General features: G+C 45.0%; 4 protein-coding genes across 5 annotated transcripts; 1 reads left to right on the top strand and 3 right to left on the bottom strand.

Annotated features, from left to right (window-relative positions):
• Positions 1-969: 969 nt before the first annotated feature.
• Positions 970-10162, bottom strand: polr3d (polymerase (RNA) III (DNA directed) polypeptide D). The gene is made up of 9 exons (XM_085368076.1): positions 10047-10162; positions 3201-3363; positions 3017-3060; positions 2781-2935; positions 2562-2686; positions 2041-2200; positions 1709-1956; positions 1474-1626; positions 970-1321 (listed from the first exon to the last, which is right to left on the bottom strand). The coding sequence occupies exons 2-9, from the start codon at positions 3360-3362 to the stop codon at positions 1205-1207; spliced, it is 1164 nt and encodes a 387-aa protein (XP_085224202.1). The 5' UTR covers position 3363; positions 10047-10162; the 3' UTR covers positions 970-1204.
• LOC146621031 (uncharacterized) lies at positions 6903-8801 on the bottom strand. Its single transcript, XM_085368074.1, has one exon. The coding sequence runs from the start codon at positions 8749-8751 to the stop codon at positions 7198-7200; it is 1554 nt and encodes a 517-aa protein (XP_085224200.1). The 5' UTR covers positions 8752-8801; the 3' UTR covers positions 6903-7197.
• Positions 10163-15827: 5665 nt separating the features above from the next.
• On the top strand, positions 15828-19360 carry phyhip (phytanoyl-CoA 2-hydroxylase interacting protein). The gene is made up of 4 exons (XM_085368073.1): positions 15828-15998; positions 18211-18385; positions 18611-18728; positions 18817-19360. Exons 1-4 carry the CDS (start codon positions 15831-15833, stop codon positions 19358-19360), a joined length of 1005 nt encoding a protein of 334 aa, XP_085224199.1. The 5' UTR covers positions 15828-15830.
• Positions 19361-19699: 339 nt separating this feature from the next.
• Positions 19700-21956, bottom strand: ppp1r3c2b (protein phosphatase 1 regulatory subunit 3C2, duplicate b). Of its 2 annotated transcripts, XM_085368072.1 has the most exons (3): positions 21896-21956; positions 21685-21756; positions 19702-21464 (listed from the first exon to the last, which is right to left on the bottom strand). In XM_085368072.1, the coding sequence occupies exons 2-3, from the start codon at positions 21702-21704 to the stop codon at positions 20594-20596; spliced, it is 891 nt and encodes a 296-aa protein (XP_085224198.1). In that variant the 5' UTR covers positions 21705-21756; positions 21896-21956; the 3' UTR covers positions 19702-20593. The 2 variants fall into 2 exon arrangements, with proteins under 2 accessions (XP_085224197.1, XP_085224198.1); XM_085368071.1 differs by having other exon boundaries at positions 19700-21464; positions 21685-21905.
• Between the last annotated feature and the right edge of the window lie 472 nt (positions 21957-22428).

The raw sequence follows: 22428 nt of genomic DNA, 5'->3' as shown, positions 1-22428 counted from the left end.
GTCCAAGCAGGCTCAAAAGTATGCATCCACTTTCTTAAATCCTTTAATACATGGTGTTCAAGGTTCTACAATGTCTTTTAACTTGACAAGTTCACGACCTATTAACTTTAACTGCTAGTTTCTTTTGCTAGCATATGGATGTTTGACAACACTCATTGGACCACCACTCAGAACAACGAGAAAACAAAGGAACTCAGTGAAGACCAAAAAAGGAGAATTGTAGATTTACACAAGTTGTCAAGACCTCCCTGAGCCATTTCTAAACACTGCAAATTCTAAGATCATCAGTTTAACCAGCTGTCCTTAAATAAAAGTTATTCAGATGTCTCACTACTTTTTAAGGTCTAAAAAGAGGTCAAACTATCACCCTTAGATGAGAGTAAATTGTTAGAACAACCCAGGAATCACCAAAGCTCAAGCCTGCCATGAACGGGAAACTGCTGGATGCCAACCAAGAACAAGACAATGACCCAAAACACATCAAACCTGGTTTTGGATTAGATAAAGCAGGCTAACATTAAGTTTCTTGAATGGCCTTCCCAAAGCCCCAAGCTCAGTCCTGTTGAGAATTTCTGCACTATATTTAAAACTGTCATACTGTATTTAAATTTTTTTGACCACAACTAAACAAAATAGGAAATATTAGTACAAACCTGCCATTTGTACTGCATCAGAATGATAGAATTAATACACCTTTTCTAATATTACTCTTCACGTAATAGCAAATTCCCCCAAAACAAAAAATAAAGCCTTTGTTGTTTATGTTTTTTTTAAATATATATATATTTTTATCTACAAAAATAAAGTAATTATTTTTGTAATTTCCACAAACCAACTTTTAAACAATTGAAAATACTTTGATAACAAAAACAGACCCTTTTTATTCACACATTTACATCCATGTAAAGTCTTTTCAAGTAATTTCAGATACAGAGAAGGAAAAATGGTACTGATACTTGGCACGTCATTCAAGCTTACAACCATGAATTAATAAACTCTATGAATGAGAGAAAATAAAACTTTTGTTTCCTAATTATAGATAGTGTTTTATAACCACTCTGTAAACACAAAATCTCAGCCAGCTACCTCTCTACTTGTAAGCCTTACGGGTGCAGCAGCCTTGTAGTATCTAGCCTTTTGTCAACTTCTCCGCAACTGTCCATCGGACTTGAGGAGGATCAGTCGCCTGCTCCTCTGATGAGCATCAAGAACTGCTCTCCAGCAGAGCTTCAAAGTCCGGTGAGCAAACCATTTTGTGTTTGACGTTCCCTAATACAGTCAAGTTACCCGTTTTCCCCTCTGTATTGATAGAGACAAGTTCCTGTGAATAGAAGGGATGGAAGGAAAAGCGCGTCAGAAATGTTTTTATCGTGCAAATACAACAGATTGGAGGAGAATGTTGGAAGATGGAAATAAATACATTACTCAGAAAAAGACATAAAAAATCCTCAAAGAAATAAATTTGTGTTGTACCTGCAGGAAAGAGCAGGATGTTCCTAGAGACACATCGAGCGTCACCTGCCCCAGTATGAGCTGCACTCGGCCAGACTTGCGTACCAGCATCTTTCCCACAACACCCTCCCGCAGATCCTTCAGATTGCAGCTGTTGTCCTCAGCTTTCTCCTCCTGTTTGGTATAAAAACACCACCTACTCAGAAGAACACGACGACATCGTGGACTTAAACTTGGACCCCAGCTGTATGCTTACCTCTGATTCTGTTTTCAGGAGCACAGACTGCCCATCCTCTGACTGCACCTCTGTTTTCACCGGCTTGTGCTCTTTTGTGGGAGGCTGGCCGGGCAGCGAGTCTGGTAGCTGAATGAAGAAAAGCTCCTCCACTTTGCTCAGACTCCATCTGTGCAGCAGGTCAGGGAGTACTTCGGGCTCGGGGAGAGGAGGAGGCCTGCAAGTTGCCTCGGGCTTCTTTATTTCAATTTCCTCTGGCTCTTGTTTCACTGAAGACAAAGTTACGATTAATTTCATGATGCTGCAAAGGAAATTAAACAAGTTCTGAGTCCAACGCAGGTACAAACATTTACCTTCAGCTGCAGGCTCCATTGGTTCACAATCCTCCTCTTTCTTCTCATTTTTAATAGAAGCGTCACTAAATTCATCCTTGAATCCCCATCCTGACACAGCGAGGGGGAGCTGGACAGGGCAGCTCCTCTTCTCACTCCGCAGGAAGGGATCATCCACAAACTAAAAGAACACAATAAGCATTGGGAAAAAGATATAATCCTTTACTTGTCTAAGCAAAAACCCCATGGAACATCTGCAGGTTGTTCAAAAACCTGCAGCGAGGATTCAGACTAAATCTTCTAAATACATTTAAACCGTTGTTGATCCAGCTGCACCGGCTCCCCGCTGAACTCGGAGCCCATTTCAAGATTGTCGTTCTGACTAGAGCTCATCATGGACTAGAACCAGGTTACATCAGTGAATGTTTTACAGCTATATGACCCAAGCAAGTCCCTTAGGTCTTATTCTAAAGGTGCTATATAAATGAAATTGTACGTATTTAGTTACGCAAACAAAGACGAGTGAAAACCAAGAGACTCACGTTGTCTCGTTCCAGCTTGCGCAGGATCTCTTTGGTCTCCTCCTCGGTCTCTCGCTTTTCCTTTTTGATATTAATGATGGGCGAGGGTCCCATGCTTGGAGCGTCTCTCTCGCTTTCATAGCCGCCTGTGTGTGTGGGTGACACAGAATTATGCTGGTGCGATAGAGACTCTGTAAGACACACACGTAAACGATGCGTGAGGAGCACCGGGTCTCCCACCTCTCTTTTTCATCATCATGTCTCCGGGCCCCTGTTCAAAAATGGAGTGCGACTGGATGAGCTCTTGATGGCCTCGGCCCCTGCCTCTCATTCTGGGACCCCGACCTCGATCCGTTTCCTTCCTCTCTCTCCTCTGCCCATCTTCAACTTTTGTTCTAGTGTGAGAAAATAACAGTCAAAGAAACAGCTGGCTTTGGATGTCTGCACTTTATTTATTTAGCGCTTCGGGAACTTACTCTTCTTTAACTTTTCGGCCAATAATGTTGGGTGTAAACGTTTTCTAAAGAGTAAAAAGAAGAACGATAAATGCAAGAGATGAGACAACAAATGTATTCATTTAAAGTATCCATTTGCGCTTTTTTTTTCTGTTGTTGTTGTTAAATGAAGCGAGTGAGTTAGTGAAACAGAGGCATGTCAGACCTTCTTCACTCCTCCTAATGTGAGGTCTCTGGATCGCATCGTGGGGAGGCGGCCAGGAGAGATGCCAGCTGACGGGCGACGGCTCATCAGGAGTCCTTTGTTACCGCTCCCTCCAGGAGTCGGCACCCGACCAGCAGGGTCGCCTGAACCTGCGTCCGACATCCTGAATTGGGGCAAAGGCAGGGGATCGACCATGGGATGGATATTACAAATATTAACATTGTTTCTTATAACATTCTCATATTTATATATAACATACATTTCAACAGTCAGCATGCCGATTGCCAATGGTTACAGTCCTGGATCAGATTACCAATCACACTATGTGGACATGGCCAAATTGGCCTTGCAAGGCTACTTACTGCTACTGCCTATTGATTACTCTTAACTGTTTAGCTATATTTACTTTATGTATGAACATTTTTACATTGGTACTTATGCCTCTTAGCACATTTTAAACTCTACTTCCACAAAGACTGGAACTGGTAAGTAGAATAGGTCTTGAAAATGAGACATATATATATTTTTTTTTCTTTCTCCACTGAATGATTGATTTATTTTGAACATGACTAAAATAACAACAAAATACACTTTAAACAATAATGAGATAAAGAAAGGGTTGGTACAAACAGACTTAAAGGTAAACTCATTTGATCCTACCTCAATATACAATATACATGTATAATTACATACAATTATATAAGTCTACAAACAGATATCACGCATAAAAATCCTAATAATGATGAAGCTAAATGTTGGGTTGCCTGTCTGTAGAACAAATGAAATGTTTAACATTAAAAACTGTTTAACATTATCTCTCAATGAAAATGTAATTTTCTCCAACTGTAAATGATACATTGTGTCTCTTAACAAGGCAGAGTGAGTTGGGGGAGCTTTATTTTTCCAATTTAGAAGTATGTTGTAGAACGTTGGGTTACTTAACGTAATCCCTGGTTCTTTGATAACAGAGTGAGGTGTTTCACCAACACTTCCCTCCTTGCTTAGGCACGGAAAGAAATCTGCTTGGAATGAGTTAGGAGGAGCTGGTCGGCCGTGTTAGTACGAGGGGGCGGAGCCCTGAGCACGGCTCGACAGGTCTGTCATAGACAGACGTGGTGTCATTGGAGCTTCCGTAGTTGGTCACGCCGAGGCGATTCCCATAGTGAAACAAGAGGGGTGAATAGACAGAGCCTGTAATTCACTAACTCGCTTGGCTGTGGTTAGAGCCAACAGCAGAGTGGTTTTAAAAGAGAGAAACTTCAACCCCACTGCCCCAATAGGCTCAAAGGGGTGGTGGGAGAGGGCGTCTAAAACGACTGACAGATCCCATAAAGGGACCAGTGGTCTAGAAACTGGGAGCGTTCGACGCGCTCCTCTCATGAAGCGACCTACAAGGGGGTGCTGCCCAGCAGGTTTATCACCAAACCCCACGTGGCAGGCTGAAATAGCTGCTAAATAGACCTTTATAGTGGAAAAAGCTTTCCTTTTGTCCAGCAAGTCTTGAAGAAAACACAACAGCTCCACCACTGAACACTGAAAAGGGATAATCTGCTTTTCATGGCACCACTCTTCAAAAACACGCCATTTACTGCTGTAAATGGAACGGGTGGAGGAGGCTCTGGCATTCTGAATGGTTTCAATAACCTTCGGAGGCATGCCTGCTGCCTTCAAATTCCACCTTTCACGGGCCAGGCCCAGAGAGCAACCTGGTCTGGATGGGGATGGTATATCTCCCCCCGCGCGTGAGACAGAAGGTCCCTGCGGATGGGGAGTGGCCATGGCTCGTCCACCAGAAGCTGGATGATTTCTGCTATCCAGTGTTTGGATGGCCACCGTGGAGCTATTAAAATCAGAGACAGCCCCTGATCCCTCACTCTGATCAGTGTTGGGGAGATCAGGCTGAGGGGAGGGAAAGCATACAGCAGAGTTTTTGGCCAAGGATGGGCCAGCGCATCCACGCCCAGTGGCGCGTGTGCGTCTGACAGGGAGAAAAACAGGGGGCACTGTGTGTTTTCTCGCGAGGCGAAGAGATCTACGGCAGCCCGGCCGTATCTCTGCCAAATCTGCTCCACCACCTGTGGGTGAAGCCTCCATTCTCCGAACAGTGGATTTCCTCTGGACAGGAGGTCCGCCCCCCTGTTCAGAATTCCTGGCACGTGAGTTGCCCGAAGGGAGAGGAGCCGAGTGCTGCTCCACATAATTATTTCCCTGGCTAACCTGTGTAGCTGCCGGGAACGGGTGCCGCCCTGGCGGTTGATATAAGCAACTACAGTGGAGTTGTCTGTTTTCACTAAAACATGTTGACCCCGGAGATACGGCAGAAAATGCCGTAAGGCTAGGAGCACCGCGCGGAGCTCCAGCACATTTATGTGATTCAGAGTGAGTCTCTGTGACCAAACGCCATTCACTGCTCTGCCCATCATAGTTGCACCCCAACCTGACAGGGATGCATCTGTGGTCAGCGTCACCCTGGATGATACTGCCCCGAGCGGTACCCCCGCCGCGAGAGCTGTCGGGCTCCTCCAGGGCCGGAGAGCAGCAATACACGGCTGCGTTATTTTTACACCACGACTGAGATGTCGGCAAGGGCACAGCTGCAGAGAAGCGACCCACTGCTGAAAATCTCTCATCATAAGCAGCCCCAAGTGTACCACCGATATCACCGAGGCCATGAGGCCGAGGAGGCGGAGACAGAGTCGGAACCGCACGACTTTCCCCAGCTGAAAACGGGAAAGACAGTGAGTGAAGGATGCGATCCTCCGCTCTGAAAGTGCGATACGATAAGAGATGGAGTCTATTCTGAGCCCCAGATACTCTGTAAACTGTGCGGGTTCCAAGTGGCTCTTTTCCAGGTTGATAGTGAACCCAAGCTCCGTGAGGTGATTCACCACCACCTCGGAGTCTTTGATCGCCTGCTCGCGCGATCGTGAGCATATTAGATAATCGTCTATGTAAGAAAATATTCTGATGCCGCTGTTCCTTAACGGAGACAGCGCTGCCTCCACACATTTGCTGAACACCCTCGGAGCTAAGGATAGCCCGAATGGGATAGTTTGAAACTCGTACGCTACGCTCTGATAAGCGAACCTGAGATATTTCCTGTGTGGAGGATAAATGGCGATGTGAAAATATGCGTCTGATAGGTCGATTGTAACAAACCAATCGCCTGTGTGAATTGAGCGACAAAGCGTCTTGTGTGTGAGCATTCTGAACGTGTACTTTCTCAAATGCTTGTTTAACACACGCAGATCCAGAATAGGACGGAGCGACGTTCCGTCCTTTTTCGGGATGAGGAAATAGCGGGAGTAAAAGCCCTGCTGAGCTTCTTCGCTCAGAACCGCTCCGATCGCCTGTTTGTGTAACAGGGAGGATATTTCCTCCTCCAGCACATTCGCTGAATCGCGACTGGCCACAGAAGCTGACACTCCGCCGAATCTCGGTGGTTTTGCCGCAAACTATAGTCTGTAACCATGGGAAATGGTTGACAAGACCCAGGGATGAACTGCGCATGCGCGCCACCGCTCCAGCCGCTCTGCGAGTGGGCCTCTGAAGAAGCGGTAGCGTGACGTCACCCCTGTCTCCCGGAAGGAGTTGGGGCTCTCCCCCTCGGGAAGAGCGTGAGCTGGGAACACATAATTGCAGTGATTTTCTTTTGTTTTTATTTTGAAACTGGGGGGACATTCTGCCCTTGGCAAACTGCCTGGCTGCAGAAATGCACGTTTTATTTCTTTTGTTACCCCCAAACCACAGTGAAGTGTCTGGTGACTCTGGGCAGCGCTTGGTGACACAGACAGAGTGTTTAGAAGTGTTTGGTGACACTGCGCCATTTGTCCACAAGTCTGTCCTCCCTGAACTGGAGGAGGAGACTGAGAGGGTGCTCCTGGTGAACTGGAAACTTCCGGAGACCCTGAACTTTGGAGTGATTTGGTTACCCCTTCTAACACCTTCCTTCTCTTTGGGGAAGAAAAGAGGGGTGACACAGAATGCTGCAGGTGTGCTAGGCTGACCGCTTCTTTTTTCCCTCTCCGGGGTGTGACGGCTTGTTCTTTGCAGCAACTGCTGCAAAGGAATGCTTGCCCCAAGGTCTTCGGTTCTCTACCTTGGCCTGGTGGGCACCCTGCTGGCCTCCTGCTCCTCTCTGCATTCTGACCCCACTCTGTCTCCCTCTCGCAGCTGCTGCTGTTGCTGCAAAGCCAGCTCTTGGCACCTGCTGGGGCTGAGAGTTAGGTTTTCTGGGTAAGCAGAGATTGAATGCTTCACCCTCCTGCTTTCTGCGGGTGCTTGTTTCTCTCATTCTCTCCAGGGCTGGGCCAAAGAGACCCTTGGTTGGGTCATAGGCTGCATCCATGACCTCAGCCTTCTGAGCATCACCCAGGCCTGACAGGTTTAGCCACAAGGCTCTCTCACCCGAGACTGCAAGGCCCATAACGCGACCACACCCTTGGACTGCTCCCCTGGAGGAGCGAAGAATGAGATCATTAACCACGCAGATTTCATCCCAGAGGGCTGGGTTCGGGGAACCCGAGTCAAGCTGACGGCCCATGTCTTCCAGAATTTCTGCCTGATATGCTGATAGCAGTGTGACTGCATTAAGCGAGCACACTGACTGTGCAGCATATTTGTATGTCCTTTGATAAATAGATGCCGTGAGGCGATCTATCTTGTTGGGCAAAGAAATGCTAGAAGAAGCTGAGATTGCCCTGCGGTTAGGGTGAAGGTGATACGCCACTGAAGGCTCCACTGCTGGGGGTTCAGTCAGCCCCAGTTCACCCATCCCCTGGATCTCAAGCTTAGAGCAGCCCTTGGTCGGAAGCTTGCTTTTAAAAGGGCTTGACCAATAGCGACTCATTTCTTTCATGCAGGCTGGGACTGCTGGCAGAAGCTGCTTTGATGGCGGCAAGGCTGGTGGGAGCCTCTTGCCGTCATACAAGTCACGTTCTGCCCCTTCGGCATCCTGGGCGGCTAGCCATGGGATGCCTAGCTTGGCAGCAGCCCGTTTACAGACCTCGTACAAATTGCTGTCCACCAGGGGTGCAACTTCAGCCCCACTCGGTGGCCTGGACTGCTGGGGAGGAAAGGTAGAGTCATCCTCCTGTTCCTCATCCATGTCCTCCAGGTCGAGGAGGTCGGAGTCGGCATCGCCCTCCGCGTCCTCGCCACCCGGCTCGCCCACGTTTTGATCGAGGAGGTCCTCGAACGATGGGGGCATGAGCGGGGACTCTTCTTCCATCATGTCCGCCCAGCTTGTGGAGGCTCGCGGATGACGGATATCGCTCGTAGCAGTAGCAGCCGACAGGCAGGGGTCCTGACTGTTCGTTACTGCTACTCTCAGCCTCCTTTCCAGGACTTTCTCTGGCATCAAAGCACAGTGTGGGCATCCCTGAGGGTCCGCCAGTGAAGCCTGAGCATGCTTGGCACCCATACAGACGATGCACATTGGATGAGGGTCCCTGCCCGAGATGGTGGCACCGCATGATGCGGGGCACGGGCGGGATGCAGCCTCTTTAGCCTTCGGCTCCGACCTTTTGGCGGGAGTAGGAGCCGTAGACATGGTTAGCGGAAAGGGGTGAGACTAGGCTACACCAGGCTCGTCTCGACACGTTAGCCCGTAAGTAACTAGGACTAGCAGCGGGTGTTAAATCCGATCTAGTCGCGGCGGGAGTCAGCTCGTCGTGACACGTTGGCTGCACTCCGCTAGCCAATATCGTTAGCAACTTAATGCTAACCGAACCCTACGTCGACCAACAAGCTAATGCTAGTGAGACGCTAATGTGGTTCGTGGCCTGCTAACAAGTTAATGCTAGCCGGACACTGAACGAACAGCTCGCCGTAACGCGTTAGCCCGAGTCACACAACGTCGGCTACCTCGCTAACTAAAACCAGGAACCGCTGGGACAGCTCGCCTGACGCGGTTGCTGTTCCACAGTGCAACTCTAAGTACACTTCTTTCGAAGGACTTACTCAGCACGATCCAAACTGGAACCGGAAAAACTGCGTTCGGCGACGTACTCCTACACGGGACGCCTGAGAACTGTTAAGCAGCTAATCAAGTTAGCCTGGATGCGCTGAGGGAGCTCAAAGTAGTTTCTCACGGGAAGAAAGCAAGAATGAGTTAGGAGGAGCTGGTCGGCCGTGTTAGTACGAGGGGGCGGAGCCCTGAGCACGGCTCGACAGGTCTGTCATAGACAGATGTGGTGTCATTGGAGCTTCCGTAGTTGGTCACGCCGAGGCGATTCCCATAGTGAAACACCGAGCGAAGTTAGAAAAAGAACTCAATTAAACTAGCTACTGGTTTATTTATTTATTTTTGTTTTTAAATGGTACAGCTTGTCCCATTGGTCCAATGCAGCATGAAAGCTGAAATAGAATTTTCTTATTTTTTTTAAATTAAAATCTTAATGTTAAAAAGGATTAAATGTTTATATTATATAGTATTATATGTTTAAATGTGACTTCAGATTTTAAAGGGTGAATATAGATATATACCCTGCTCTATAAGACCGCAGAACATACTGTTGACATAATTGATTCATGTAGTATGTACTTATTAATTTCGTTGTAATATACATTATCTTTTTGTTCTGAACACAGACAACAATGTAAATCTGAGCTTCTACTTTTTGTGTTTTTACTAAAGTAGCGCTTATAACACTGTGACATAAATTACTGACACGTTATTGTATCACTATAAACAGAGATCCTGCAGACACATTTTAATTCTTTGAAATGATTTTAGACTACCTCAGCAACACGTGGCCACATTCCAGTGAAATACAATGACACGGGAGACTTTGTTTTAACTTTCAGGACGAACTTTTCATATGCTGTGCTTTCTCGCCTACTTACGTTATTGTCCCTCTGACGTCCTTATGAAATATTAATCCAAAACCCCAGAGTCATTACAGACTGTTTCTACCAGTGCTGTGTGGGACACTGCATGACAGTGTTGATGATTCTGCAGCACGACGCCATGACACTTCCGCATTTGTCACCGTCCACTCAGTTCAGGTGGATCAAACCTGCGCAGAAACATACGCATGTTCACCACGGAACTCGATAGACCGGCGTACATTAATACATTTAGATCGACTTATGTATATATATGAAAAATGTTATTTTACTGACATATAAATATGCTTTGTTATAAAACACACCAAATGCGATGATCTGCAGTAGCTATTCACTGATGCTCATAATCATAAGTAAACGGAAGAGGCCGTTGTTCGCTCCTATGCGCAGCTGTGAGTAGGTCGAACACAGCTGAATCACTTTGAAATTTATTAAGATCCCTTAATAATCTCATAATATAATACTGTTCTAGATTATATAATTGAACTTCATTTTAGGCAGCAGGGTGTGAAAAGGTTCTCCTGACCTGTAATTGTGTAAATACATAATATAGAATGTATAATATAGAAGATGCAGAGAAGGATGAGAGAAAGACAGAGCAGGAAAGGACAGACTAATAATACCAAATTGTAAATTTGGTATTTGGTCCATGCAAAAGTCTTGACTCACCCCTCATTTCTTTATATTTTGTTTCCAAGAAGCCAGACTTTCTGCTAATTTTTAAGTAGTCTAGAGCAAGAGTTTCCTGGGCTTTCTGAAGGTGATTCAAAGCTCTCTTTTTTTTGGAGATCTGCTGCTTTCTGGTTCATTTTCAGTTCGGTCTGTCTGTTATTTGTAGCCAAAACACTTGAACCACTATTGTGTTTACACATAACAGATCAGTTAGCAAAGAATCGTGTTTCATTTGGCATTAAATTTTAAATTGTGTCTTTAGGTACTTTGTTACTAGTTCCTGTTTCTTTTGTTGAATCTACAAAATATGCCAAACATAACACAGTTTGATAAACATAAAATACTATTATTGGGAGTCAGCAATGTGGTTCCCAAAGAAGTATAAGGTGACAACCTGGCATATCTTAACATGGTGTGGAGTGTGTCCTTAAGAAATTTGAGGAAACTGGACAAGTGAAAGGCTGAGATAAGTAAGATAAGATAAGATAAGATAAGATAAGATAAGATAACCTTTATTAGTCCCACATGTCAGAAATTTGTTGTGTCACAGCAGAAAGTGGACAGTGCACAGTTACAGTACCAAAAAATAAGAAAAACCCTGGAATAGGATAAGATAATAAGAACAAGATACTATATACAACAGAATAAAATACTGCGAAGTCTTTGTTGTGGAGTCTGACAGCAGTGGGAAGGAAAGAGGGGTGCCGCAGCTTGCCACTGAAGGAGCTGTTCAGTGCTGTTAGAGTCTCCTGCATGGGGTGGGAGATGTTGTCCAACAGGAATGACAGCTTAGCCACCATTCTCCTGTCACTCACCACCTCCCCTGGGTCTAGAGGGCATCCTAGAACAGAGCTGGCCCTCCGATTCAGCCTGTTCAGTGGCATACTTAAAATACTATCTACTGCAGACGAGTTCAAAGAGTCGTGTCTTGAAGAAACAAGACGTTACTGAAGAAGTGTGGAATCATCTTGCCAGAGAATGGAACAAAAAGCAGCCACCATCCAAAGAACAGCTTTGGATGTCCTTCCAGAATCCTGGAGAGCTATTCCTGAAGACTAAATAAATTACAATGAAACTACCTAACAGACTGTGCTGAAGAATAAAAATGTTCATTCCAGATATTGACTTTCAAGGTTGATACAAATTATACAGCTTCTGTTTTTGCATTATACTGAATTTGGGTTCCCAAATTTAGTTTAAGATTTTGAACATCACACTATTTATATCAGTATAGCTCCCATGTGGCCACATGAGGATTAACAGTCTTTACATATAACACGTAATGTGTAATTCGAGTTTTGCAAATGTGCTGAGAATATTTCATCTATTCAGAGAAAATGCCAAGTTGCTAATAAAACTTTTTATGGAGTTTGTTCATAATTTGGTGGACACAGATTCTCCCAGTATGCGGACTGAACATCTGTGTAACACATTATTCTGGGAGCATCCGCTTATGTAAATGTAGTAATAGTATATTCCTCCTAGGGGTGCCACAGACTTTTGGTAACCTGGGTCAAACAGTGCCTGGTCCCTTTGATAAGGGAAGGACCTCTCGGCAAATACTTGAATGAGTCTAGAATAAATTTACAATATTTGTTTTAAAAACACAACTCAAATATGCCAATTTGTAACCATAACATGGGGCCAGATTCTGCTTTCTCTACACGCACACCTACTGCTCTCCTAAAAAACTGGTTATTCCCATTTCTGAAGCAGGGAAGGTTATTTGGACAGAGGCTGTCATGGCATGACTAATGATGGATGATTGCAGTTTAATTATACTCTAGGGGTATCACTTATCTGTGGCTGTCTGGAAATAAATGAAGCTTTTCAATATGCCACACAGTGTGTGGAATTAAGGCACTATATCTTTGTCATTTTTTTCGAAATAAAACACAGTGAAAGGACTTCACTAGCACTATGAATTCATCCCTTTGTTATCTCTCTTTAGCCTACACTCATGTCTATTGTTTTAGTAGCAGATTATATGCATTAATCTGGGGAGGGTCTCTTTAATCTCTGATGCAATCCTAAATTAAATTGTCCAGTGAGGTCGAACAAGCACAAAAAAAACAACAAAAACATCCCACAGAAAATGAATGCAAGTGGAAATCTGATTACTCAGGACTTAGATAGTGGCATCCCCCACCTCCGAATAGGCCAGAAGGAGATGCCCTGTGGAGTTGGTCCATATGGCATGACAGTTGGCACATGTATGTTTTTTGAGGTCTTGACAGGACTCTGTGTAATTTTATGGGCCACCACTCACAGTGTAATTTGTTTAGAATAATGTGTGGCAAGTTGAGTGCGCAAAAAGCAGTTATTCTTTCTACCTTCAGACTCCCAGAGCCCAGACTTTCTCCATATCTGAGAGGTGACATTTATGTTGGCAGTTCAGTGTTCAGATTAGAGTATATTTGGATTTTGTGCTTCGGGGCAGATTTACAAGCGAGTGATGTGATGTGCTGCGCACGGTTGGCTGGCGAGAGCTCCGATGCTGCCGAGGTACACTGAGTGTCTCGCTGCGGTCACACTGCAACTGGAAAAATCTTCTCTCTTTTTTTATCCCCCCTTTCCTTCTTTCAGCTTTTAATTCATCCTTTATGGGTGCAGAGGAGTCAAGTTATCATCGTGCAGCGCCCAGAGCGAAAAATGAGATTGGGAGGGGGGGGGGGAGAGAGGGAGGCAGGAAGTGGGAGGTGGGGGGTTAGAGTGTTTGTGTGACACAGAGAGAGAGAAACAGACGGAGAAAGAGGAAGAGAGGAGGCTGTGTGTTCGTTTCACCTCCTAATCAGTTTTCCTGGAGGATCTATCATCGGCTGAACGATAGCAGGCAATTAGAAAGCGAAATAAGACGACCTTCTACCATCTCAAATTTGAGCCTCATACAAGTAAGGAATTTTTTTTACATTATTCTTCACATTACATTATTCTGAGTCCCAGAAAATGAATCAATTTATTAAACGAGTCTATTTACAAGTTGTTGACATCAAATGATCTTATCCTGGGTGTGTGTGTGTGTGTGTGTGTGTGTGTGTGTGTGTGTGTGTGTGTGTGTGTGTGTGTGTGTGTGTGTGTGTGTGTGTGTGTGTGTGTGTGTGTGTTTTCTCCAAATATATTTGACATGAAGTCAGATGAATGCAGCAGATGCTGGAGTTTTATTTACAGATTGTTATTCTTTTGGTGTCAACATGCATTTTTCCCCCCTGCCAACTTTGGGTATTTATTAAATCCCACCAATGACATTTTGCGTGCGACTGCGAGGACATTTCACATGGCAGCCCTGACTGATTCGTGTAAAGAGATTGGGCGTCATTCTGGTAAATGTCAGTGCCAACTGTGCATCGCTTCAAACTACTTTAACGAAGAGATAATATTTCCATTTTCATACCCGGCGACTGCCTTTTCAGCATCCCAGTTTAAGAACTAAAGCGAGAAGGTTGCGCCTTTTCCTCCCCTCTCGCCTAGCTATGTAAATGTCTTTTAAACTATTCTCCTCAAAGAAGAAGAAGAAGAAACGTAGCTTTGAACCAGAGAGCTGCTTTCTATGCCCTGCTCCATATGCATGATTACAGCACAACATCTGTGTGTGTGTTATGTACTTCAGCCAGAGATGTGAACTGTAGCCTAATTATGCACTTCTAGATGAATTATGAGTTATGATGTGTACTCATAATAATTATTAGTTAGACCACATTGCTTTATGTGGAGCAGCTGTCTGTTAAAGCTGGTAATGTGGTGGAGATAATTGGCTCACACTGGTGTGTTTTTTTCTAAGTGAGAGAAATGTAATTGTGTGAATGGTATAACAACCTGAATTTGAACTGTGTTCACATCTCTGCCATCCAAAAGTGGAGCATATGCAGACGCACGGGGAGCTTTGATGACTTGTCCTGAGAGAATCTTCTGTTGCCCCAGTTTCTATCTCTGAAAAAAAAGGCACACTATGGCAAGAAAAGAGAACAGCAGCTGGAAAACAGACGCGTGGAACTGCACGTGCACGGTGCGGCTCCCTGCCCCGGTTGCCCGTGTGAACGAGCCATCGCACAAATTTCACAGTTCACAGGTTTTAATGAGCTACCGCAGCCTGTCCATCACACTGACGGGTGGGGCGCACCTTAGCAGACCCGGCAATCAGACAATGACTCTAAACCAGGCAATTTGTAGGATCACAGGGAGCACAACGGGGGGAGTTATTTTTGAACACATATTTGCCACGTGCTCACTGTGCCAGGGCTAATAAGAGAAATATGCAAAATGCTGCTTTTGGTGTTGAAAATACTGCAAGAGATCAGTAAATATACTGTAGCTGTGGAGGAGACTATTGCAGTAACACTAGACTGATGAAAACTGCAAGCAAGCTGGGATAAACAGGAGCACTGTGGACACACTGAAGAGAGTTACCATCATTTAAGAGGAGGGTAGGTGACAGTTAATGGGACAAACACAGGCTGGCCAACAGATTGCTCCCAGCCTGACACTCAAGGCTATGTGCAGCAGCCTAGATCGAACTGCTGATGGGCAGCTCAGGAAATATGATCATACATCACCTGCTACAGATGCTTAAACCTCCCTGCTTTCCTTGAGCTGAAAGGAGTCGCGTCGCTTGCAGTTTTGAAAAGGAGCAGATATCAGCAAGGAGACAGAAATGTTTAGAAAGTTTTCCCTTTTACGTTTGGATGCCTGCTGACGGGTGCGGAAAGGTTTTTGTTTGTGACCCCTTCCTTGCGAATTACAGGAGAAGATTGAGGGAGGCAGCGAGACATGTGGTTGCTGAGAGACTGCTGTAGGTGGATTATGAAATGCAGGAGGGGGGGAACAGGGGCCAGTCACTCAGCTGGGAGCGTATCGAGTTGTGCAATGATGGGAAATGTCAGTTAAGGGTGGTGGGGGGGGGCAGTGAAGAAAGAGCTTGGACACAGATCTCTAAATGAAAGGTTAATTTCATTCAGCTGAGGTGTTTTGTTTTGAACTGTTGTACAGTGGCACGGTTTAATCTCTTAGCAGATATCCCCCACCCCCACCCCTATCTGGGGCACCAGTATTACATCCCCTTATTACAATCTAACTCAGTGCTTTTATCTCTAATTCTAATGGCAGATTACAGACATGGATGCTCCCCTTTCGACCCCCTGTAATATCCAGATTTGTGAGGTGACCTGCGACTCCTTTCGGATCATGTGGGATATGACCCCCGAGGACACGGCCAGAGCCACACACTTCTTCATCGACTTAAGCCGCAAGGCCAACAGGGACCCCAACCGCTTCAAACACAGGGTCTGATCATTCTGTAATTCCAGCATGACCTCACATACCTTTCCCCCACCTTCTCCCCGAAGGCAGCCTGCTCCGTATTGGTGTCATCTAGACTCATGCTCCAGATTCACACCGGTCACAGTGCTCGTTTTCATCATCCGTTTACTGTGCGTCATTTCCTAATTAACAGCGGGCAGCACGAACGAGGCAGGAAATCATTTGATTTTCATCGAAGTCTGCTTTGCTGAGCAGATGACTGCCTTACACGTTGTTACTCGGAACACAGAAAACTGTGGTTGTGCCCTTTCAGTCACTTCCAATACAAGCGAAAAGGAAAATGTGTGCAGTCAACAGCTTCGGGCCAGTGACTCACTTGCACATTGTTTCTTTTATTATATATTTTTTTGAAAGTGGACAAAACCTGACAAATTCAGCTGCAGCATGGAGACGTATTTTCATGTTAATTCCTTCCCGTGTGCATGGTTAAATTCATTAATTTAAAAGATTTCATGAAACGCAGATATAATGTGACAACAAATCTTTTTTTAGTTTTATCTTTAATGTTGGTCAGAGTCTATTAATCTTGAGCATAGGGAAGAGATGTGTAGCTACCAGCTACTTTCCATCTGCTCTCTCTGGGTCATATTAGATATATAAGACATATCCTCATTTGCTCTGAGCCATGATAGCGGCTCAGACCCACAGAACGGCGGGAACTCCTGTTGAACTTAGTTCCACTTTAAGTTAATCTAAACATTATTCCAGCTATGCAGACTTTTCAGTGTGAGCAAGATAGATTGCTGACTTGGATGAATTTTAGAAATACTCATGCAGTGTGCAGTTCCACAGAAGCTGGTGAACTCCTTTGTGGTTACCAGAACCTCTATGTTACTCATACAGCCCGGTCTGATTTTCATTCAGCACTGACGTCCCAATTAAAGACAAACATAACATGACTCAACACAACAGCAGTTCATATCTGTACCTGAAGTGCTGAGTCACATCTTACAGTGCAAGGCGGAAAAAGTTGTGAACTCTTCACTTCATGAACTTGTTTTATCTCCTTTACCAGCGAAAACTTCATCGCTCATTTCCTGTAGCTGCTTGTGAGGCCTTTGTGGACTCTGAGATTTCATGATTGTGCATCTTCTATTCAGGTCACAGTCACATCTCAAGTGGGCTAAAGTCATGATTTGGCCATTCTGAAACCTGCAGCTTTTCTGTGGTTCATTAACTTGCTGTTGATCATCATCTTGTTAAGTCCGCTCTCATATTGACTTCTGTCCTGAAATTCAAATGGAAATTTTCTTGGTCCGCTTTCAAATTAATATTTTTTCCCTCAGTGTCTGCAAGCTGACAGGCACTGTGGTAACAAAGCAGCCCCAAATGATGATGAACTTCTACCAGCACTTCCAGCACGTTTGACCCCAGATGGCTTTTAGAGAAGTCATTATCACATAGGGTCACTTCTGTGCCCCCGCCAGCACTATGAGCTATTACTCAGACATTAAAAATAAACTGTGGCATAATTAAACTTAAACTTAATGATGAAACCCTACTAACTCCAAAGACTTCAACAGCTATGCATTCCCTCTTGCCTGCTCCACACATCCAAAGCCACCACAAGCCTTATTCTCTATTTATACATTTCAAAACGTATTTTTTCCTTCCAATCATTTTTTAAATTTTCTTCCCTTTTTTTCTCGTGTTCTTTTTAATAGTTATACTGATGGCATGCCTGTAGCCTGAAATAATGATAATGAAAAGAAACAGTTGCTATCTCCGCAGATGCAAAATGCCGACTGTAATTATGGCATATTATTGCAGCACGCATTCACAAACTAAAAAGTGCTTTTGTGAAATCAAGGCAGGCTGAGCGAGCTCTTCTTAGATGGAGGATATGATTTCTCTCTGATACACGAAGAGGCACAAACAAACTTGCATCAGAGATGTTACTATGGATATATGGACCTCTGAGCCTGTAGTAATTAGCTGTGCTGCTTAGAGGCCTTGGTCAAAACGAAGCTGCTGTTTTGATTAGATGTATCCTAGTTACAGCAGCTGGGGCTTAAAAATGGAATCTCACACTAATAAAGGCAAAGTTTATGGAAGGAAATGCTTGACTAACAATTGCATCTGCATCGGCTTTGAAATGTAAATGATGCATGCGGCAGACCGTTAAAGGCTTGCATCCTGTACCCTGGTGTCACCTGCTTCCTGCTTCATCCTGCAGGACGTGCCGACCAAGCTGGTGGCCAAAGCCGTGCCTCTCCCCATGGCAGTGAGGGGACACTGGTTCCTCAGCCCGCGGACAGAATATTGTGTTGCTGTTCAAACTGCTGTCCGACAGCCAGATGGTGATTACTTGGTCTCAGAGTGGAGCCAGGTGGTGGAGTTTTGCACTGGGGGTAAGACATGCACTCGTGTGTTGTGACTAAAATAACAGTGATTATGCATGCAGTCACACATCAGAGATCTGACCAAAGTGATACAAGAGAGGAACAAAAAAGTGCAGCGCACAAAAATGGCAAGACAACAACCCACAATTCTGTCTCAGCACCAGATAGTCATTAACCTTTGAAAGTAGTGTAGACTTCAAGTAGTTTCACAGCTTCAAAACTTAAACTTTGCAGACTACGCAATGGAGCACCTACAGCAGCTTCTCGACAAGGCCAAGGGCTCAGCGGGGAGGCTGCTGAAATTCTCTGTCTTTTATCGCAACCAGCACCCAGACTACTTTGATTATGTCAGGTAGGCACTTCACTTTTTCTCTTTATTATACATTCCCATATGAACGGAATGCAATAACTCATTTTCCTTTTTTAATGTATGGAATTAGAAAGGAGTGTGGAGGTCTGATGCGTCCAGCCCTCAAAGACACCAGTGGGAGTCACGGCTCACCCATCAGCGGAAAACTGCATGGAGTCTTCTTCAGCTGCAACACAGAGTTTGATACAGGGCTCCCTCCCAAAGACTCCCCGTACGGACCCCTGCGGTTTCAGATCCCGGCTGGACACCTGCTGAACCCCAACATCTGCCTGTATTTTGCAGACTTCTACTGCATGTACACGGCCTACCACTATGTGGTGCTGGTGCTTGCCCCTGTTGGCTCAGAGGGAGATGCCTTCTGCCGCACCCGCCTCCCTATGCTGGACTTGGCTTCCAACCCCTTTTTGACTTACACTGCCTCTCAGAGACCCGGGGAGGAGCCCTTGTACTGCCACGCCAGCGACGTCATCCTCGAGGTGCTGTTCACCGAGCCGGTTCACTTGGATCAGGGCGGCGTGGAGCAAATCAGCGGGCACCAGCTTATGAGTCTGACCACCGCCAATGCCAAGAAAGACCCGAGCTGCAAAGTGTGCAACATCAGCGTGGGACGCTGAGGGAAGCGCTGGCGCAGAACTTGAAGTGTGCAAGTCTGCAGCCAAGACAGACGCTGTGATGCAAAAAGATGGTTGAGCCCATCATGTGTAGGTCAGAACACTGTGGAAAGAGTCACCTCTCAGGGTGCACTCGTGCTGCTTTCCCTCCTCCCTCCTGCCTGGACCAGATAGTGTATTTAAACTAGAAGACTTATAAAAGTGTGTATAGCATTACTCCATCCTAATCACAGCTGGAAATACAATGAACATGCATCCATGACAAAAAAAAATGCACTGAAAACACAGCAGGCTTAAGAAGACTGTTTTTTCTGGCATCATCATGGTGATGTTCTTTTTGTTTTTGCCCATTTTCCCTTTGATGTGTTTTTTTCACAACTGACATTTTGACTTGTTGCAGTAGGGAAATAATAGTCAAGATGACGTTTTTCTAATATGGACACTTGCTCACTTTCATAGCTTACTCAGCCATCATCAGTCCTCCTGCTCTTTCTTTGCTGTGACAAGTCAAAGCTGGTGTGACGGCATGTAAACTTCTTCTTTTTTTTCCTGTGGAGATTATTTCAGTTTATTGTGATCACCTCTCAAACAACATACACTGCCATGTTTCTCCTACAAAATGAAGTCTAATCACTTATACTACACTGAAACATGAACGTTAGTTTCCAGCATCCTCACTGAATACTTTCCTGCTTCACTTTAAATGTAAGGTTATGACTAAGAAATTGTCATACTGCAGAACAGTAGGATACTTTGTAACAGTAAAAGCCATTAGGAGGAGGTTCAGTGTTTGAACATAAGAGAAAGGTAATGAGGAAGCTCTCAAAGCTCCCTGCAGTCGCTCTTTGGCAGCTGTGCTAAGATTAGCGGCTTCTGCTATTGGCCTCCTGTTTGTCCCTGCCCAGTAATCTCTGACCTATATGGGAATCCCAGAAATGCCTAAAGTGAAAGGGATCCCCTCCCTGTCGCACAACAATAATTCATCCTGTGGTGACGGGCCAAAATGCAGGACACAGTGTGTGATGCTTAACGTGAAAGGAACTGACACCAAAACTGATCTGTTTTAAAGACATTTTTAAAATATAGAACTGTTACTAAGCAGTATAAACATGATCAAAAATAAAAGAAGTAACGTTTCACAGAAAAACACAAAAATGTACACGAAACCTTCACCCAGGACTGATACAGTATACACGAAGGTGGGAAAAAAACAGGATCACTTCTAGGTTTAGTGAGTCATGACCTTTCACTTAGATTCTTCCCATGGCACAGATGTGAGTTCACGCTCACTGTAATGCTGTAATTCTGTCCATCGTTATTGTCCCAAAAAGGCTCGCTGTGCCCTCCTGGCAAATAACTTAAACAGAACTCAATCTTCCTTTTGGCATCTAGCACTTTAGGAATAGTAATGTCAAATTCAAAGATGTCCGTCTGAGGTCCTCCGAAGCGTTTCTGCAGGTACGTGCAGGGCACGTCTCTGTAGCTCTGCCACGAGTCAAAGGTGATGCGCACACGCACATCCTTCTGGTAGCTGACATTCTTAACCCTTACGGTACCCCGGAGGGCCTTCTCGCTGATACTGCAGTTCTCCAAGATGACCATGCTCTCTGCCAGCTTGGCACGAAAGGCCTGGAAATTTGCAGATGGCTGCGGGAAGCCCAGTTTGAGCTGTGTTCCTGGGCAGCAGGTGCTGACTGTGCAGCTGTAGCCATCCTCTGTCATGCTGCCCAGAGACTGCAGTGATGGCAGCAGGTCGAGGTCAGACTGCTCTTCTTTGTCAGAAAACACTCGCACGGCTGTTAGAGACAATCCCCGCGAGTCGGCAAAAACAACACGTTTGCTCTTGATTGGGAACAACACATCATCATCGCCGTCGTCCAAGTCATCGAGGAAAGGTGAGGAAGGATGGGGCGGAAAGACTTGGCTCAAGATGTCAGAGGATAAGTGCTCTGAAGCTGGAGGACGGATGCAGGATCGCTGGGGTTTCAGGATGGGAACCCAGACATGAGGACACAGTTGTTTACGCTGGTTTAAGCACAGCCTGACAGCAATCTCCAGCAGTCCGGCTGTCCGAGCCATCGACCCAAAGCCAACCACTGGCAGGACACTAACAAGAAACACACGTGGACCTCAGTACTGACTGGAAATGTGAATATATCTTTGTATATATCGCAGTTGTGTCATTACATGTTTATGCAGGGCTTTTAAGGAAGGCATCACAACGTGAAAGGGATCTGATAAAAAATATTATGGTAATTTTAATTTAACCCCTAAAGAAGTTGTGCAAGCTAATCTGCACAGTTTGTGTGTGTGTTGTGTCTGCTTACGATGTACTGGACATCTCCATGCTGGTATTCCTATGCTGAGTGATGGGAATATTGTCCTCAATGTTTGGAGTTCTGGAAAAAAGAAAAAAATCTGTCACAATTACAAGAAAATCTGTATTTAAAAAAGAAAAAAAAGTTGCACACAAAGATTGGTGTGTGACAACATGCAACAATCTTTGTGTGTAATTCTGACATTTAAAAATGTACTTACAATCTCCCATGAGTAGCGTGTTGCAGTTGTGTTGTCAGTTGTTCCCCACAGGAGAATCTGGCACAACACATTTATATCACCTCAGTTTAGATGTCATATTGTAAACTCCACCCTCTTCGCTGTCCTGACCAATCAGCTTGTGACTATTTTTCTCTTTATGTCTCCCTGTGGTACTGCATTTCAGTAAGTTTTATGTTTTCATAGGTTGCCATTACTTTGCATAAATAAATAATTTAATTATGGGAAAGAAACATATGAACACACCTAAATGTTAACCATGTGAAGTTAAATATTTGTATCGTCACCTTGCACATTCATTGTCCAGTGTTGACGATCTGCGTTACGTACATCAAAGTCTTCTTTGTGTAATTCCACTCTGCATTATGGAAACTATCCAGGTTATCCTGCCCTTTTTTCTCACACCTGTTAGTGGACACAGATCCCACAGAGGCCTGGGCATGGCTCCAAACCTTTGCTATCTAGCGCCTGCTCTAAAGGAATCACTGCCCCACAGTCCATCAGCATGTGCAAAC

Source organism: Diplotaxodon limnothrissa, linkage group LG12 (genome assembly GCF_057381915.1).
Source record: "Diplotaxodon limnothrissa isolate DT_005_m linkage group LG12, D_limnothrissa_male_GT1.1, whole genome shotgun sequence".
NCBI classification, from domain to species: Eukaryota; Metazoa; Chordata; class Actinopteri; order Cichliformes; family Cichlidae; genus Diplotaxodon; species Diplotaxodon limnothrissa.
Note: the sequence above shows the minus strand (reverse complement) of the source record. Positions and strands in the feature narration are given on the sequence as shown.